Raw genomic sequence first — 20,051 nt, 5'->3', positions numbered from 1 at the left:
ACTTATCCTACAGTATTATTTTTAGCTAGCAAAAGAGTATAAATCCAAAACCAAGTATGGTGTTGATGTCAGCACTATCCCCTGCATCATTCCATCTCAGTTCAGGACCAGTGGTGCACAGTGTTGCAAACCTCTTGCAGCATTTTGTACTGACAAAACATGGAAAATCTACTGACAAAGCAAATTTTTTTACTGGCAGCCTGAAAAATGACAGAACTCCTATTAAAAACTAAGAAAGCCATTTAAACAGCATAAACAGAATATGGAAACACTGACAATACCCATAACAAGTAATTTGCCCAGTTTACACTTAAAAAGTCAGCACAATATCACACATTTTTAGCCCCTGATATATGCAGACAGTTCAAAACAAATCACAGATTTTTACACACTGTCCGTAAATTCACTGAAAGTTGGCAACCCTGGTGGTACAGTCCCCTTAGAAGGCAATTCCATGCAGGGGTGGGTCCAGAGTCTAGTCTCGGAAGGAGCACTGCCTGAAAATAAGGTGTTGCTTACAGAACTGTATTTAAAGTATCATACAGTGTACAGAGGTCAGTAGTATGTAGGGCAGTGTACAGAGGTCAGTAAAATGTAGGGCAGTTTACAGAGATAAGTAGTATGTAGAGCAGTGTACAGAGCTCAGTAGTTTGTAGAGCAGTGTACAAATATCAGTAGTATGTAGAGCAGTGTGCAGGGCAGAGTACAGAGTTCAGCAGTTTGTAGGGCAGTGTACAGAGGTCAGTAGGATGTATTGTAATGTACAGATGTCAGTAGTATGTAGAGCAGTGTACAGAAGCCAGTAGGATATAGGGCATTGTACAGAGGTCAGTAGAATGTACTGCAATATACAGAGGTCAGTAGGAGGCTAGTAGTAAGTAGGGCAGTGTACAGATGTCAGTAAGATGTAGGGCAGCATACAGAGGTCAGCAGGAAGTAGGGCAGTGTACAGGGTTTAGTAGTAAGTATGTTGGTGTACAGAGGTTAGTAGTAAGTATGGCAGTGTACAGAGGTCAGTAGTATGTAGGGTGGGGTACAGCGTTTGGTAGTATGTAGGGCAGTGTACAGAGTTCAGTAGTATATAGGGCAGTGTACAGAGGTCAGTAGTATGTGTAAGAGGCTGGACAAGGACTCAATCCGTCTATCCACAGGGTCTGTAAAGACTGGGAACTATTTGACTGGAACCACAGCAGATTTGTTCAGTCTGGAAACTGGATTTTCCACCTTCGGTGGTACGGTCCATCTTGCGGACACCGCGTCCGCGAAGGGGTAGTGCCTTTTAAAATGCTTTGGTACCACTAACATCTGTTTGATGCGCCCCCACTGTTCATTGACAAATGTGTTAAAAAGTTCCAGACAAGGGAAAACCTTTTCTAAACTTCTGGGATTTGCGTGTGCCAAAAGACACCTGCGTTCCTGACGTTGCAGAATCATCCGCCATTTTTAAAGTTTCCCGCACTGACACTATAAGTGCCTCCACCATCGTGCTATTCCGCACGGCTGCAGACGAGGATATATCGTTCTCGCCATCCTAAGGGTGACATGCGTCCGCAGTGACAAGATCTACCTCAGAATCTAAGGATGCAGGGGAGGGCATAGGGCTCTTTTGACTAGTGGTATTTTTAATAATCACATCCTGTTTTGACACCAGGTTTTCCAAAACTGCCATTAAAGCACACAGGGGTTGCGACCTGGGGGCCCTGCAACCGCAAGGAGAGGGAATCAGTAGGTGAAATTTGTCCCTGGGACTCCATTATGAACCCTGGAATAAAGCAGTGCACTTTAAGAAACTGCAAAAAAAAACAGACTGCATCGCTTCACCGGGCGATACTACAAGTACTGCCACTAGCACTGCAGATAGCAGGGTGAGTGAGGAAGACCTACAGGGACCCCAATAGACATACCACCAATCGATATGGAGGAGGACAGGATCATTCTGCTATGGTGAAAAAACAATCTTCACAGGAAGAGAAAATACCTGGGTCATCACTAGAGTAATGGCGGACTCCAAGAAAATGGCCGCCCAATGCATTCCTATGGGGAAACCACAAATACATGGCCTCCCATGAATTTCAATGGGGAAAACGTATAATGAGGCAGGACAATTCTACAGGAAAATGGTGGGCCCCACGGTGTGCCATGCGGTCTCCTGGACCCCCTAAGGGGTCCAAAAGATAAGTGGCATCGGGGGATTAACCCCCCCCAGTGGATCCGCATAGCGGCCTCAGAGAGCATCCACCCCCGAGGACCCCCCGTCGCTGCCTGAGATAGGTACCTCTATGACTAGTGGGGAGGGAGGCCTTGGGGGAGCCTGGCACCTACCGAGAGGCCAGGGAAAATGAGGGGTACCCGAGGTCTGACTATCCCAGGGAGGGGCCCACGTCCACCCCAAGACTGCCAGAGTTATGGGGGGGACACTTACTCACCATACCAAAGATATCGGGTGAGCACCACTCAGGAAAGACTGTCTCTCCACTCGGGGTGGTGTTGCTGATGGCCAAGGGGTACTCTGTGACTCAGGCTGAACCAGGTTGTGTGCGTCCCGATTTCACTCGCGGGCAAGCCACTGTCCATTGGGGCTCTGTCGTGGTGAGGCCTAGCACTGGGCTATAAACCTGCGCACGCTCGCTGGCCAGGCTTTTTAGACCTTAAGGATCTAGAATATCCAGTCCAAAACCCAGGCAGACTGTTGATTGCAGTTCTCTCAGGAACTTAACTAGCTAAAAAAATACATTTTTAACAAAGGTTCCCATTAAAAATAAAAGAACACGCTAAGACCGAAGTCCCAGTCGGTTTAACAGAACAGGTTCCACTCTGAACAGGCCTCACCATGGTCGACCAAAGAAGTGCACGTGCTCAGTGTCATATCCAGAGGTTGTGTCTGGTCAAAAAAGAGTTCATTCAAAAATTGCACATCATTTGCACAACAAATCGGTGCAAGCAAATCTGTCACATGAGAGGCAAAAATCACTCTAGGGGAGTGCACTAAGGGATGCTTTGCCCTCTTAAGAGTAACTTTGCAGTGGATCAGTTTTCAGAGGGAGTTAGACAGGCAGTGAGGAGGTATTATGTCGCCTTTTCACTGCCTGTTTTAATCTCTGAAAGCCTGCCCCACTGCCCTACAGCACTTCTTACTTGGAAGGGTTGCATTTGGCAGTTGGTACTTCCCACTGAATATGACAATGGGGATACTTTTTGCTGCATCACGATGCAAGGCATCATGGCCACAGCACATGTATATGCCAATACAGCTGCCTTTACAGCTTAAAAGGAGAGGTTGGGGCAGTAAATTAAGAATTGTTGTGTTGTAGATAGCATTTCCATTTAAAATTAGCAATTCACTTTTCTTATTCGCTTCCTTTTGGTCTCTTAAATATGCCATTGAAAGCTTTATGCCCTCGAGCTGTGTTTTTACTGCCCCAACCTCTCCTTTTAAGCTGCAAAGGCAGCTTTATTGGCATATACATGTGCTGTGGCCTGCAGCTTAAAAGGAGAGGTTGGGGCAGTAAAAACACATCTCGAGGGCATAAAGCTTTCAATGGCATATTTAAGAGACCAAAGGGAAGCAAATAAGAAAAGTGAATTGCTAATTTTAAATGGAAATGCTATCTACAACACAACAATTCTTAAATTGTATAATACCATCCATTTGCCTTCAATATTCAATAGATACTTACAAAGTGGAATAATATTATCTTTATAGGCATAACGGAATTGGCCTGTGCTGATAAATTATTTTTATTACCCACTGGAAAAAATTATCATTTACAGGGCAAAATCGTGGTACTAAAGTCAGTAAAAGAATCCAGAGAGCTTTTCTCTACAGAAAGCACCAATAAAATCCTTTAAAGGGCATGATTAGAGTTGGTTTCTGTCCACAACATATACCAGAAATGTACAGATTTCTGTTGTAAGCAGCGCGGAAGATAAAACTAATTACAACATATACTGTAGAAGGTATGATACTTTACCTTTATGGTCTCCTTTCTCATCACAAATAACAAGAAATGTCTTTGTTTTTTTTTTCTCACCAACCTACAGAAATGCCTTACTGGCGTATCTACTAGCTGATAAATACCCAAGAAGGAATAATCCTACCCACAGGCTGATTCATTTCAGTGACTGCTAGAATCCATACAGAGACATAATAGAGAACCTCTTCATTGTCGACAGAAGCAGTAAAACCTAGAATTATCATGACTGCGTTAATTGAGAGGACTAATGAGATCGGGAAGGATTCCAGATTTTACTGTAGCAAAATATAGCAATGGATTTCCTGAGTTAATTATCTGGATATTAGCAATTATGTTACTGTAAATTAGTGATTTGAATCATGCAATACTAATGTCTGTGAATCACAAAGCAAATGTCTCTAAAATCTGATGGAGCAGCCATGTGCTGAAGCAAGTGAAGCTGTTAAAATGTCACTGCTCAGAAACATGTAGGTGACCCTGAAGTCCGGTACCTTATCATTCAATATAAGCTTCGAAATAGGTTTATTCCTTAAATTACATAATTTGATTTTATATGGTTACTCTACCAATCACCTCTGTTTGGCATTTCTTTTTTCTTAAAGCCTAACTCTATTTTTTTTTAATGAGAAATAAAAAACAGCATGCTTTCAAATATAAAGAGCAGTTTTTGCTGCAATACTCACTTTCACACCAACTATGTCCCTCATAGACTTACTAATCTGAAGTCCATTGCCCCTCCTCTTCCATGTTGAATGGTGTTCTCCATCACCCAACCCACTTCCTGTCAGCCCAGGCAGTATAAGACAAACACCCAGGATAAACGTCATCATGCTGCCCTGGGCTTACTGTGCTCATTGTTCCATGAGCAAAATGCTGTCCAACAGTAAGGACCACACCAATCTAGAAGAAGGGGGACCTGTGAAATTACGTGACCAGTCTCAAGGCCTTATGATTTGAAGTATGTATAGTATGAGTTTTTTTCCTTAATACTGTAGGTGGGAGGATGTGCTTCAGGGAAGAGGCACCCAAAAGCAGGAGTTAGTTTCTAATTTGCCCCTATTCCATGTTGAATTGTGTTCATCATTATCCGACCCACTTCCTGTGAGCCCAGGCAGTAATAGACAAACAACCAGGGAGAGCATCATCAAGCTGGCCTGGGCTTACAGTGCTTCCAAGCTGAATAATGCTCACACTTCGTTACATGAGAAAAATGCTGTCCAAAAGTAAGAACTGTGGTGAACTAGAAGAAGGGGGAGCTGTGACACCAGTCTGAAGGCCTTAGGAAGTATGTTTAAGGTTTTTTTCCTTAATAGATGGAAGAATGTGCTTCAGGGAAGGGGCACACAAAAGCTGGAGTTAGTTCTTGATTGGTCCCAGTGTTTTGAATTGTGTTTTTACTTTGTTATGCTCTGTATTATATTATAAAACAAATAAAATTACCTGAAACAAAAAAAAAATGTATGAAGAAAGTTAAACCAGAACTCAAGCTAAAACTTTTTGTTTAGTTTTGGATAAAGAAGGATCCTCTCTCAGGTTCTGAGCTTCCCAATGCTGTCAATGTGGTCTTTGGGACAGGAAGTGAGTGGAAATCCTCAACAGGGACAAAAGCAGCAAAAAGAAGCCAATAGAGGTTCTAGCCTTCCCCAACTCTGCTAAAAGCCTAATATAAACACTGTTGTATCCCTGTTGGAAGAATAGTATATAACTCCTCAGAAAGGATGAGCTCAGGCCCGGCCTGCAGCTCATTAGAGTAAATAAAGACTGCAAATTTGGAGAATGCCCAAGCTCATTTCTACTCCCAAGAACACATATAATATTGAATACAGTGAAAGAGGGCTCACCTTGGATGTAGCCCCATCCTCCTTAAAGATACAGCAATAAATAAATGATGGGACTCACTCTGGCAGGCAGTTGAAGACCTGGCAGTTGACTCATGCAGTTGAAGACCTTCAGGGTGGGTTCACACTGTGTGCGAACGCGGCTCACAGCAGGGGTCTGGTGAGTCCCTGTTCTCCGTTACAGGGATGAATCAGGCACAAATTTTTGCCTGAATTGGGACCTGAAACAGAGCCAAAGAAGCACAGGACCCTTGTGCAATGCACTCCACGGCCACCCCGGAGATGTGTGAACCGGTTCGATTGAGAGTCTCCTGTCCTGTGAACCCAGCCTTAGTGTGCCTGCACCAAATCCAACACAGTAAAATGGTAAATACTCAATTCAATTTAAACTTAGCAAAGTAACAATGCACATGGGTAGAGCTGTTTATTGCCCTATTTTAAGTGAGGGGAAATTTTACCAATGCCCATGCAAAATTTGACATGGGTATAGAAATCTGCGCACCCTTTGCAGAATAGAGCATATAGAGTAGAACCCCGCAATAATAATTTTGCCCTTGTACAAAAACCCCTCTTTATATTTAAAATTCATTCTTAAGCTGACCTGATCAACCACTGATATTGTCACAGGGACCTCCAATACTCCAGTCTCTTTATCAAAATATTCACTGGCATCTTCAAAAAGAGAGTGTCTGAAAAACAAATAAATTATATATGTCACCAACAAGTGTACATACTTCCGAATCCTATATAGCTGCTAACTGACTGGATTTTACATGCTTGCCATACTAACCTATGATCTACCTTTGCCATCATGCTAAAGCGTATGGCAAAGAAAGTTGAGATGCACTTTCATAAGACATGCTGTGTCCAAAGAAACACAAAGCAACACAAGCAGGACAAACACAGCCTCTGAACTGCCATGTGCATTACTCAACTGAAGTGGCATTTTGCTGACCTGTCTTTGGGATGTGTTCCAAATGCTTGTCAAATGCAGAAAAACAACTCCCATCAACAGAAGCCCTCAAAATGCGCCTATATATGAATATTATCTTTATTTTTAACTGTTTGCATTTAATTTAGCTTTATGAAAAGTCATCTCATATAGATTTTCTAATTTGGCACACAAATCATTTGTAATTTATTATTATTAAAAAGGATCTTTCCATTTCAATCTGTGGCAAAATATAATTTTCTAAAACAACCAAAAAATTACAATTTGCTACATTGTAAACCAAAAAACAAACTTCTGTGGACTTCATGTACATTGTTTTTGTGTATCATGCAGCTAGCAAGATTTCTGGCTTGCGTGATTGGTTCACTGCGTTTCACACATGCTCAGAGCCAGAAGTGAAGTTTAAGGCATCCCCAGCCCAGTAGTTAAGGTTTACAGAAGTGAGTCTTTAAGGCCTCATTCACACTTACATTCACATTCACTGGGGCTGTTAGAGATTACATGCTTGAAATCCAGCAGGGGTTCGCTGACCATTACTTGCGCGTAAATGACCCATTGAAGTCAATGAGTTGCTGATAGCTCCCGCAGCTAATCAAGGCCACTTACACATGATCGCTCATTGAGCAATTACCTGTGAAAGATTAGCCCTGAATGTAGACTGTTAATCTCTTAGAAACCCCTGCTCTGTCTACTGCATGTAAGCTCTAACAGCCCCATTCACAAGTGTGGTTGCGACTTAATTTTTAGTGATAATTTATTTTTATTCTATGTTATAGTAGGTTAGGCCCTGTTGCTTATTAGTGAGTTGCATCAAAAGACTGGCTTAACAGATTTACAGAACCAAAAATATTTTAACAGGTAGGACAGATCATATATATATATATGATAAAATAATTGATGGTGCGCTATATCAAAAAATTATAAAGTGTGTATACCAATCAATACAAACACAATTCCAAATATAAACAAAATATACAGAAATAGTGAAGAAAAGTCCCACGACATGTGTCAATAGTGAGACCACCAACAGTGATGGTGACAAGTGAAAGTGTCTGCTGTACAATACAAATCAAAATGTAAATAAACGGTGTATAAGTCCCAACACAATTGTATCAATGGTGAAACCACCAACAATGGTGAGGTGCTGACAGGTGATGGTTAATTCGCTTTGTGAATTGAAGTTCCCTCCACCTGCTGGAAAGCCTCCTTACCGGACGGAATAGGGTAAGTGCTTTTCTCTAGTGAAAATGAACAATCCTGGTGCCCAAACTGAACAAAGTGCTCCCCGCCGTGCATTCACAAGGGCCCGTCAGGCCTCTTACCAGATCAAATGGGTATATCAAGCACTGCACACTGCCCTCAGGTTCAACCGATATTGGTAGCCACAATGGATGTAGAAGTCCTATGTCACTCCACTGTTCACATTCGGGTAGGTTTCTGTGTTCAGATAGTACTCATGGCCACTTGTTATGGGTGATTATGAGGATCATTTCGCTCCAGCATTAACATGTAAAAGAATAACTGCCCATGGTGCATTACCCTTGATATTGCTTTATTGAATAAAAAATTTGCACTTACATGTATGCGGAATAGACTTCACATAAAGATAAAAAGCGTTGAGGGATTCCTAAATGCCTGGGTCCGGCTGCAGCTCGGATCCTAAGCGACGTGGTGACGGCACGCCTCCTGCCTGACGCGTTTCCGCCGATTGGCTATCTTCAGAGAAAGGAGGTTCTCGCGCGCCGTCACTTCCGTCCTTTTATTCTAAAGGGAGCCGCGTCACTTCCGGTGTCTGCAGAGGAGGCGCCGGAAGTCTCTTACGGGTTCCTCGGCTTCAAATTATTAAATATACCCTAATATCCATAACAGTAATCGAATCTGGAGGTGGTTTAGTGATATTGGAAACGGAAAGGTTCTTCTTTACTACTTTGAGTACATCGCAAATGACTGTGTATCCCCTCATTCTCGATCTCTCTACTGTTAAAATTCAATCTATTTAATGTTGGGTGTACTTAGAACTCTCAATAAGGAGTATAGTCTCTCCACATTTATAATTGGGATAAATTTTACCTAGATATCTCTATTTAAATGTCAACCTTGACACCGGAAGTGAAGGGTCCGATATTCCTATAACTAGGAGTATGTTGACGTATAGATGTATATTTAAAATCTAAAGCTAAAATACAGCATAATACCTTTTAAAATATAAAATGAATAAAACACCTCTATATAAAAAATACATTCTGTAAAATAATAAAAGATTTTATCATACCAGATCTCTATATGTGGTCTGGATGTATGTGTGTATAAAAAGTAACATGCTGGAAGGTATAATTTTAATACTAGCTATGTATTAACTGTTGTTAATATGAGAGTTGATATCCCAGTCTATGTTATGACCTCTAGGTCTATAACATTTTAGCTCATAAATCCAAAAGGTCTCACGTCTCGAAATTGACCTTTGTAGGTTACTACCTCTCCAATGTGGTACGTGTTTTTCAATGACCGTGATTTTGAGTTTTTTTGGATCTTTGTTGTGGCAAGTAGCATAATGCTGGGAGACACTATGTCCTGGGAATCCATTGTGGATATTTGTTAGGTGTTCTCCAACACGAATGCCTGCTGTCCTAATAGTCCTACCTACGTACTGTAGGTTACATTCGCATTGTAGTAGGTATATTACACCTTTGGTATCACATGTTATGAACTCTCTAATGGGATATTCTTTCCCTGTAGTGGTGGAAGTAAATTTGTTGGTTCTCAGTGTAATTGCCTCTGTACATATCCGGCACCTTTTGCAGGGATAAAAGCCCTTCATGTTTGGGAATATCTCCATCTTGATGGGTCTTTCGACTGGGTTTCTGGCTATTAATTCCTTCAGGTTCGTCGCCTTCCTGAAGATTATTTTAGGTTGGGTCGGTAAGACTTGCCCTAAAATTTTGTCCTCTTGTAGGACACCCCAGTACTTCCTAAAAATATAATTGAGCCACTTGTAATTGCTGGAGAACTTAGTGGTGAATGCGTATTCAAAGTGAGGAGAAGTTGAAGTATTTTTACATTTTGGTTCCACTAAGTTCTTTTGCTCCATGGGCATGACATTTTTAATCTCTTTGTCCAGCTCCGAGGTGTCATACCCTTTTTCCACGAACCTCTGCTTCAGGGTCCCTACTTGTTGTTGGAAATCTTCTTGTGTAGTACAGTTCCTGCGGATCCTTCTAAATTGACTTCTAGGTACTGAGCCAAGCCATTTGGGATGATGACAACTGTCGATAGCTATGAAACCGTTTCTATCAGTTGGTTTGAAGAAAGACTTGGTTGCAAAGCCCGAGTTTTTACGATAGATCACCAAATCAAGAAAGTTGATGGAGGTATTGCTGTATTGGTAGGTGAATCTAATACCCCAGTTGTTGCAATTGAGGTTATCCATGAAATTTTTCAACGATATTTCATCTCCTTGCCATATCAGCAGTGTATCATCAATATACCTCCTCCAAATGACCAGTTCTTTCACACGATTGGTGAAAATGTTCCGGTCCTCCCAGAGAGCCATGAACAGGTTGGCTAAGCTGGGGGCAAATTTTGCCCCCATAGCCACACCTGTCCGCTGGCGATAAAAATTCTGGTTATAGTAAAAATAATTGTGATTCATCCCAAAGGTTAGAAGGTCCAAAATAAATTGTTTTTGTTTGAGCGGAATATCATGGTTCGCATCCAGGAATACGCTGACTGCTTCGTATCCCATCTCATGTGGTATGATGGTGTACAACGAGGTGACGTCCGCTGTAACTAGTAGTACGTCACCTTGAATCTCAACCTCTGTAATATCCTTAATGCATTGTGATGTGTCCTTAAGGAAAGCAGGTGTTTCCTGTACTAGAGGTTGTAAGAAATAGTCAACGTATTTTCCTATCCTTGAGGTTATTGATTCGATTCCGCTGACTATAGGCCTCCCGGGTGGATTATTCAGACATTTGTGAATTTTCGGGAGAACTAAGTTCTCCAGCAATTACAAGTGGCTCAATTATATTTTTAGGAAGTACTGGGGTGTCCTACAAGAGGACAAAATTTTAGGGCAAGTCTTACCGACCCAACCTAAAATAATCTTCAGGAAGGCGACGAACCTGAAGGAATTAATAGCCAGAAACCCAGTCGAAAGACCCATCAAGATGGAGATATTCCCAAACATGAAGGGCTTTTATCCCTGCAAAAGGTGCCGGATATGTACAGAGGCAATTACACTGAGAACCAACAAATTTACTTCCACCACTACAGGGAAAGAATATCCCATTAGAGAGTTCATAACATGTGATACCAAAGGTGTAATATACCTACTACAATGCGAATGTAACCTACAGTACGTAGGTAGGACTATTAGGACAGCAGGCATTCGTGTTGGAGAACACCTAACAAATATCCACAATGGATTCCCAGGACATAGTGTCTCCCAGCATTATGCTACTTGCCACAACAAAGATCCAAAAAAACTCAAAATCACGGTCATTGAAAAACACGTACCACATTGGAGAGGTAGTAACCTACAAAGGTCAATTTCGAGACGTGATACCTTTTGGATTTATGAGCTAAAATGTTATAGACCTAGAGGTCATAACATAGACTGGGATATCAACTCTCATATTAACAACAGTTAATACATAGCTAGTATTAAAATTATACCTTCCAGCATGTTACTTTTTATACACACATACATCCAGACCACATATAGAGATCTGGTATGATAAAATCTTTTATTATTTTACAGAATGTATTTTTTATATAGAGGTGTTTTATTCATTTTATATTTTAAAAGGTATTATGCTGTATTTTAGCTTTAGATTTTAAATATACATCTATACGTCAACATACTCCTAGTTATAGGAATATCGGACCCTTCACTTCCGGTGTCAAGGTTGACATTTAAATAGAGATATCTAGGTAAAATTTATCCCAATTATAAATGTGGAGAGACTATACTCCTTATTGAGAGTTCTAAGTACACCCAACATTAAATAGATTGAATTTTAACAGTAGAGAGATCGAGAATGAGGGGATACACAGTCATTTGCGATGTACTCAAAGTAGTAAAGAGGAACCTTTCCGTTTCCAATATCACTAAACCACCTCCAGATTTGATTACTGTTATGGATATTAGGGTATATTTAATAATTTGAAGCCGAGGAACCCGTAAGAGACTTCCGGCGCCTCCTCTGCAGACACCGGAAGTGACGCGGCTCCCTTTAGAATAAAAGGACGGAAGTGACGGCGCGCGAGAACCTCCTTTCTCTGAAGATAGCCAATCGGCGGAAACGCGTCAGGCAGGAGGCGTGCCGTCACCACGTCGCTTAGGATCCGAGCTGCAGCCGGACCCAGGCATTTAGGAATCCCTCAACGCTTTTTATCTTTATGTGAAGTCTATTCCGCATACATGTAAGTGCAAATTTTTTATTCAATAAAGCAATATCAAGGGTAATGCACCATGGGCAGTTATTCTTTTACATGTTAATGCTGGAGCGAAATGATCCTCATAATCACCCATAACAAGTGGCCATGAGTACTATCTGAACACAGAAACCTACCCGAATGTGAACAGTGGAGTGACATAGGACTTCTACATCCATTGTGGCTACCAATATCGGTTGAACCTGAGGGCAGTGTGCAGTGCTTGATATACCCATTTGATCTGGTAAGAGGCCTGACGGGCCCTTGTGAATGCACGGCGGGGAGCACTTTGTTCAGTTTGGGCACCAGGATTGTTCATTTTCACTAGAGAAAAGCACTTACCCTATTCCGTCCGGTAAGGAGGCTTTCCAGCAGGTGGAGGGAACTTCAATTCACAAAGCGAATTAACCATCACCTGTCAGCACCTCACCATTGTTGGTGGTTTCACCATTGATACAATTGTGTTGGGACTTATACACCGTTTATTTACATTTTGATTTGTATTGTACAGCAGACACTTTCACTTGTCACCATCACTGTTGGTGGTCTCACTATTGACACATGTCGTGGGACTTTTCTTCACTATTTCTGTATATTTTGTTTATATTTGGAATTGTGTTTGTATTGATTGGTATACACACTTTATAATTTTTTGATATAGCGCACCATCAATTATTTTATCACATATTTTTTCATCTGGTAGCAGCATATCACAGACCAGCGCACTTTACTTTTTCACATCATATATATATATATAAATATATATACATATACACACGGTATCTCAAAAAAGTGACTACACCCCTCACATTTTTGTAAATACTTTATTATATCTTTTCGTGTGACAACACTGAAGAAATTACACTTTGCTACAATGCAAAGTAGTGAGTGTACAGCTTCTATAACAGTGTACATTTGCTGTCCCCTCAAAATAACTCAACACACAGCCATCAATGTCTAAACCGCTAGCAACAAAAGTGAGTACACCCCTAACTCAAAATGCCCCAATTGGGCTCAAAGTGTCGTTATTTTTTGTGGCCACCATTATTTTTCAGCACTGCTTTAACCCTCTTGGGCATGGAGTTCACCAGAGCTTCACAGGTTGCCCCTGGAATCCTCTTCCACTCCTCCATGACGACATCACGGAGCTGGTGGATGTTAGAGAACCTGCACTCCTCTATCTTACATTTCAGGAAGCCCAACAGATGCTCAATAGGGTTTGAGTCTAGAGACATGCTTGGCCAGTCCATCACCTTTACCCTCAGCTTCTTTAGCAAGGCAGTGGTAGTCTTGCGGGTGTGTTTAGGGTCATTATCTTGTTGGAAAACTGCCCTGCGGCCCAGTCTCCGAAGGGAGGGGATCATGCTCTGCTTCAGTATGTCACAGTACATGTTGGCTTTTATGGTTCCCTCAATGAACTGTAGCTCCCAAGTCCTGGCAGCACTCATGCAGCCTCAGACCATGACACTCCCACAACCATGCTTGACTGTAGGCGAGACACACTTGTCTTTGTACTCCTCACCTGGTTGCTGCGACACATGCTTGACACATCTGAACCAAATACGTTTATCTTGGTCTCATCAGACCACAGGACATGGTTCCAGTAATCCATTTCCTTAGTCTGCTTTTCTTCAGCAAACTGTTTGCAGGCTTTCTTGTGCATCATCTTTGAAAGAGGCTTCCTTCTGGGACGACAGCCATTCAGACCAATTTGATGCAGTGTGCGGCATATGGTCTGAGCACTGACAGGCTCACCCTCTACCCCTTCAACCTCTGCAGCAATGCTGGCAGCACTCAAACGTCTATTTCTTAAAGACAACCTCTGGATATGATGCGGAACCTGTCCTGTTACACTGCTGTATGGTTTTGGCCACCATGCTGCAGCTCAGTTTCAGGGTCTTGGCAGTCTTTTTATAGCCTAGGCCATCTTTATGTAGAGCAACAATTCTTTATTTCAGATCCTTAGAGAGTTCTTTGCCATGAGGTGCCATGTTGAACTTCCAGTGACCAGTATGAGAGAGTGAAAGCGATAGCACCAAATTTAACACACCTGCTCCCCATTCACACCTGTGACCTTGTAACACCAACGAGTCAAATGACACCGGGGAGGAAAAATGGCTAATTGGGCCCAATTTAGACATTTTCAATTAGGGGTTTACTCACTTTTGTTGCCAGCAGTTTAGACATTAATGGCTGTGTGTTGAGTTATTTTGAGGGGACAGAAAATGTACGCTGTTATACAAGCTGTACACTCACTACTTTACATCGTAGCAAAGTGTAATTTCTTTAGTGTTGTCACATGAAAAGATATAATAAAATATTTACAAAAATCTAAGGGGTGTACTCACTTTTGTGAGATACTGTATATATATATATATATATATATATATATATATATATACACACAGTCAGGTCCATAAATATTGGGACATCGACAAAATTCTAATCTTTTTGGCTCTACACCACCACAATGGATTTGAAATTAAACAAACAAGATTTGCTTTAACTGCAGACATTCAGCTTTAATTTGAGGGTATTAACATCCAAGGTGAAAGGTGTAGGAATTACAACAGTTTGTATATGTGCCTCCCACTTTTTAAGGAACCAAAAGTAATGGGACAATTGGCTGCTCAGCTGTTCCCTGGCCAGGTGTGTGTTATTCCCTCATCCCATTTACAAGGAGCAGATAAAAGGTCCAGAGTTAATTTCAAGTGTGCTATTTGCATTTGGAATCTGTTTCTGTCAACTCTCAATATGAGATCCAAAGAGGGGTCACTATCAGTGAAGCAAGCCATCATTAGGCTGAATAAACAAAACAAACCCAGAGATAGCAAAAACATTAGGTGTGGCCAAATCAACTGTTTGGAAAATCCTTGAAAAGAAAGAACGCACCGGTGAGCTCAGCAACACCAAAAGACCCGGAAAACCACGGAAAACAACTGTGGTGGATGACCGAAGAATTCTTTCCCTGGTGAAGAAAACACCCTTTACAACAGTTGGTCAGATCAAGAACACTCTCCAGGAGGTAGGTATCAAAGTCAACAATCAAGAGGAGACTTCACCAGAGTGAATACAGAGGGTTCACCACAAGATGTAAACCATTGGTGAGCCTCAAAAACAGGAAGGCCAGATTAGAGTTTGCCAAACAACATCTAAAAAAGCCTTCACAGTTCTGGAACAACATCCTATGGACAGATGAGACCAAGATCAACTTGTAACAGAGTGATGAGAAGAGAAGAGTATGAAGAAGGAAAGGAACTGCTCATGATCCAAAGCATACCACCTCATCAGTGAAGCATGGTGGTGGTAGTGTCATGGTGTGGGCATGTATGGCTGCCAATGGAACTGGTTCTCTTGTATTTATTGATGACGTGACTGCTGTCAAAAGCAGCAGGATGAATTCTGAAGTGTTTCAGGCAATATTATCTGCTCATATTAAGCCAAATGCTTCAGAACTCATTGGACGGCGCTTCACAGTGCAGATGGACAATGACCCGAAGCATACTGCAAAAGCAACCAAAGAGGAAGGGAAAGGGAAAGGGAAAGAAGTGGAATGTTATGCAATGGCCAAGTAAATTACCTGACCTGAATCCGATTGAGCATGCATTTCACTTGCTGAAGACAAAACTGAAGGGAAAATGCCCCCTGAAGACAGTTGCAATAGAAGCCTGGCAGAGCATCACCAGGAATGAAACCCAGCGTCTTGTGATGTCTATGCATTTCAGACTTCAGGCTGTAATTGACTGCAAAGGATTTGCAACCAAGTATTAAAAAGTGAAAGTTTGATTTAGGATTGTTAATCTGTCCCATTACTTTTGGTCCCTTAAAAAGTGGAAGGCACATATACAAACTGTTGTACTTCCTACACCGTTCACCTGATTTGGATGTAAATACCCTCAAATTAAAGCTGAAAGACTGCAGTTAAAGCACATCTTGTTTGTTTCATTTCATTGGTGGTGTATACAGCCAAAAAGATTAGAATTTTGTCAATGTCCCAATATTTATGGACCTGACTGTATGTATATATATATATATATATATATATATATATATATATATTTCAATTATTAATTTAGCTTTTTGTCTGGAATTTAATTCTGAAAAAAATGACAGTGGGAATTTGCACATTTGCCAATAGCAACACCCACTTCCACATCCATTACATATATTTCATTAAGGTAGATCTAAAGCACAAACAATGTTTTCACATTTTGGATAGGGTGGAGAAGGATCAGAACACCTGTCATGTTTGTATTGCTTGTAACAAATCCATCCAGCCCCTAACCCTTGTTTTCACATATTGGGAACGCACAGCTAACAGTGATACTATACAGTATAAAAGCACAAAAAAAGCCAGCATTCATTCAGTAGATACCACAATTTTAATGAGCTTATACTGAAATAATGACAGCAAAATGTGAAAAAATAGGCATAAACACCAATGATCTTTTGGGGCCACGGCAGCCCCTTTACCACGAAGATTTACCCCATTACGAAGATTTACCGTCTCTATTTGTCCAGGTGACCATTATCAAAAGGAGTAAAAGTGAAAAAAATTTTTGAGTTGTTACCAGAACAAGAACCGGTAGCTTCTCCAATGGAGACACTAGTTCTGGTGACCCTGGTAACAACCTGGAATTTCCCTCACTGTAGTGGCTATGGGACAGGAAATTAAGAGAAATCTTCCCAACGGGACACAGATGGCAAAAAAAAGAAAAACCTAAACCAAAAAAACTAAAGGGTTATAACTCTCCCCTCCCCTACCCAAAAAATAAAAAAAAAAAGTTTTCCACTTGAAATTCTCCACCTAGTTGTCTTTGCATTGTGCTGCACTAAGTACTAATACCAGTGCTAAGTGATAAATTCCTCTTCCTAAACTTGATACACACATACCGTATGTGTTTAGATTTACAGAACATGAAACTAGAACTAATCATTTTGGCTTCCGTTGTTATGCCACCTGCTTATGCTGATGTACAAATTCAACCTTCATCCAAAGTTAATTAAACACACATACGCCAACCCAACATTTACAAGCTGTTCTCCTTCTTGGGGGCTGCAATTCAAACTCGACAGCAATATCTCTGTCCATATGTCACCTTGATCCAATGATTGTTCTTTTCGACCTCAAGCATATCTAATATTAGGATTTCCACAGGGTTTACAGGGAATAAGCAATTACCCCGGAGCCATGAGGGAAAAAACAATCAATAAGAATATAAGTATTTTGTTCCGTTGCTCTGTCTTAAGGTGAAGGTGTCAGTGGGTCAACCAAATAAAAAAGGCACCATCCCAAGAAGAAAGCCTTTTTGCATCAGGGCCCACAATCATCAAACTATGTTTCTTGGCCCCGGCCTCGACAAGGAGGGCTCTGGGACCAAGGGGAAGGGATGGCCCTTCATGGTTTTTTGCACTGGGGCCGTGAAAGTTCATGAATCCGAGCATTAGAGTGCTGGCATGCCTTATGAGAAGATTTAAAGATGCAGCGGCTCGGTAGAGAAAGGGTTGGAAGTACTCCTGAACCATTGATCTTCATCCCCAGGAGGTGAGGAAAAAGTGCTGCGAGACCCATATTAATTTATGGGTCAAAGGTGAGGGAACATCTTGAACACTTTCTGTGTTGATACAGCTGAAATTTGTCTCCAGCACTGGGACTTTTGGATTAAAGGAGTTTTGGTTACACTATCTATTGTAAAATTCTTCCTTATAGCGTTGGGACTGTGGTTACTAGAGCAAATTACTGTTTCTTGTGATTTTTCTATATTTTCTGGAGCACTGGGACTTTTTGAAATATCATATGGTTTAACTACACTTACATTGTTGCTTTATTTGTTAACTTTTATATGGGGATTGCTCAGTGGTGAATGATTGATTGATATTGTCCCTTGCGAATTTGAGGTCACTTGATTTATATCTGTAATTGTTTTTTTGATACTTATTAGCAGCACTTCACTGTGTTTTATTTATACCACTCTATTGTAATTAAACAAGCCGAAAAGTTAAGATTGTGGTGACGAATAGGAAAAATTATGAGAGAATGTGTCTTGGCATCCTTGACAACAAGGACTGGTATTGTCCCATATCAATATCATTGGTCAATACATTTTATTCTGATGACTATCATTTGATGGATGAGGCCCTTCAATGTAATATTATCTCTAAGGCCACTTGGGAATTCATCAAAATGTAATTTTATAAAATATTTAAATTTTTTTTACTCTGCCAAAGATCCAATAAAGGGTTGAAAAACCTCCTGGGAGACCCATTATTTCTGGGAAACATAGTCTAAGAGAAAATGCAAGCAAATGTTTTTTTTCATACTTAAGACTATTTGCCTTCAGATACAGTATAGAAGACACAATTTATTTTATAAAAACCACTGTGGACCTTTGGATCCTGGATAAAGCTATTTTAGTGACTATAGATGTAGAAGCTCTTTATAGTTCTTTCCTCAACATAAGGGTTTCAAGGTTATCAACCTTTTTTTTTGACAGAGCAACCGACACATATATAAACATTTTGATTTTGCATTGAAAGTATTGGAGTTTATTCTTTACCATATTGTTTTTGGCAACTCCTGCTACCTCCAGGTACAGGACAAAGCAATGAGGATATGTTGTCCTACGCCAATCTGTACCTGGGGGAATAAGAGAGATCTTACTTCTCTCTGATGAGGCCTCTAGGTTCAACAAACCATATTCTGGCTTGGTTACGATACATTGCTGATATTTTTTTTGATTTGGGGCTTATGACACTCATAAGATTAACTTCTTGGATGTAGAAGGAGAACACGCATCTACTGGCATGCTCTAACTTACAGCAGTTTACACAATTCTTAGGGCGTATACAACCTCTGCTGTGTCTGGTGGTGTCCCTTCCTGCAGAGCCAGCAACCTGGGATGCTGAACAACAGCCTTGACAAATTAAATGAACAATCTTTCCCTGAACCTTGTTTCTCTAAAACCTTGAAATCTTTGCTCTTCCCATGAACATACTATTTTGGCAATGCCTTTGCACTTCCTATTTGCCGGATTATTGTTAATATTGTCACTCCTGCTGCTATTTCTATCTTCAGTTCCATGCGTTACTGCCCTTGGCTTGTTCCTCGATTCCGCTTCTGCTTGATCAATATCTGCTATATCTGTTACTGGACCCTGGCTTGGTCACCTCTTGGTGGAGTAACCCTGAAGACTGCAACCTGGTACTAACATGCAGAAAAACTCATCTCCTTCAGGAGCTCTGGTGAATATCGGTTAGTGCTTAGACTCCGCACCTCGGATAAGCCTGTGCCATGTGCCAGGCTGACCTACTTCTGTGTCCAGCTGGTCAATGGGAGCCTCTCTACTGTGATAGCTACTGATCTCTGAGCATGACCCCTGACAATATTACTCTTTAAAATGAAAGAAAAGTTTAGACTCTATATTATTACTAAATTTACTGCTCAACATGAATTACTGAGAAGATCGATTAGTAAATTTTCTTATCTTCTAACCCCAGGTTGAAAACTGTGTGTTGAATAAACCACAGATACATTTTAGATGTGCCCTCACCCCTTGTTATAAGCTAGTAAGCATCAATTTCAAGATGCAAAGATCCCTGCACAAGCTGGGGTACCTTCAGATGCATTAATTGCCTTTAGTGCAAATTAATTTGGATTAAGGATAGACGATATGTTTTTTTCAGGGCGGATACCAATATTTTGGTCACAACGTATTGGTATCGGCCAATATGGAGCGATATTTTGTACTTTTAAAGTTTTGACAAAATAAAGACAATTTTTGACACAAATCTGGTACTAAACATGTTAATTTTTGTTTAATGCTTAATGGTTGGCTTGCTGGCACCCTGTGG

At 40.9% G+C, this 20,051-nt stretch overlaps 1 protein-coding gene across 1 annotated transcript in view; it reads right to left on the bottom strand.

Annotated features, from left to right (window-relative positions):
- Positions 1-20,051, bottom strand: part of CFAP74 (cilia and flagella associated protein 74) — a 385,998-nt gene that overhangs the window by 145,227 nt on the left and 220,720 nt on the right. The window contains exon 23 of the mRNA XM_082274200.1: positions 6,414-6,501. Coding sequence (XP_082130326.1) covers positions 6,414-6,501 — 88 coding nt within the window. The remainder of the gene's footprint in view (positions 1-6,413; positions 6,502-20,051) is intronic.

Source organism: Pelophylax lessonae, assembly GCF_965119305.1.
Source record: "Pelophylax lessonae genome assembly, chromosome: 12".
In the NCBI taxonomy this organism is placed as follows: domain Eukaryota; kingdom Metazoa; phylum Chordata; class Amphibia; order Anura; family Ranidae; genus Pelophylax; species Pelophylax lessonae.
The sequence above is the reverse complement of the archived record's forward strand: the minus strand, read 5'-3'. Positions and strand labels throughout refer to the sequence as shown.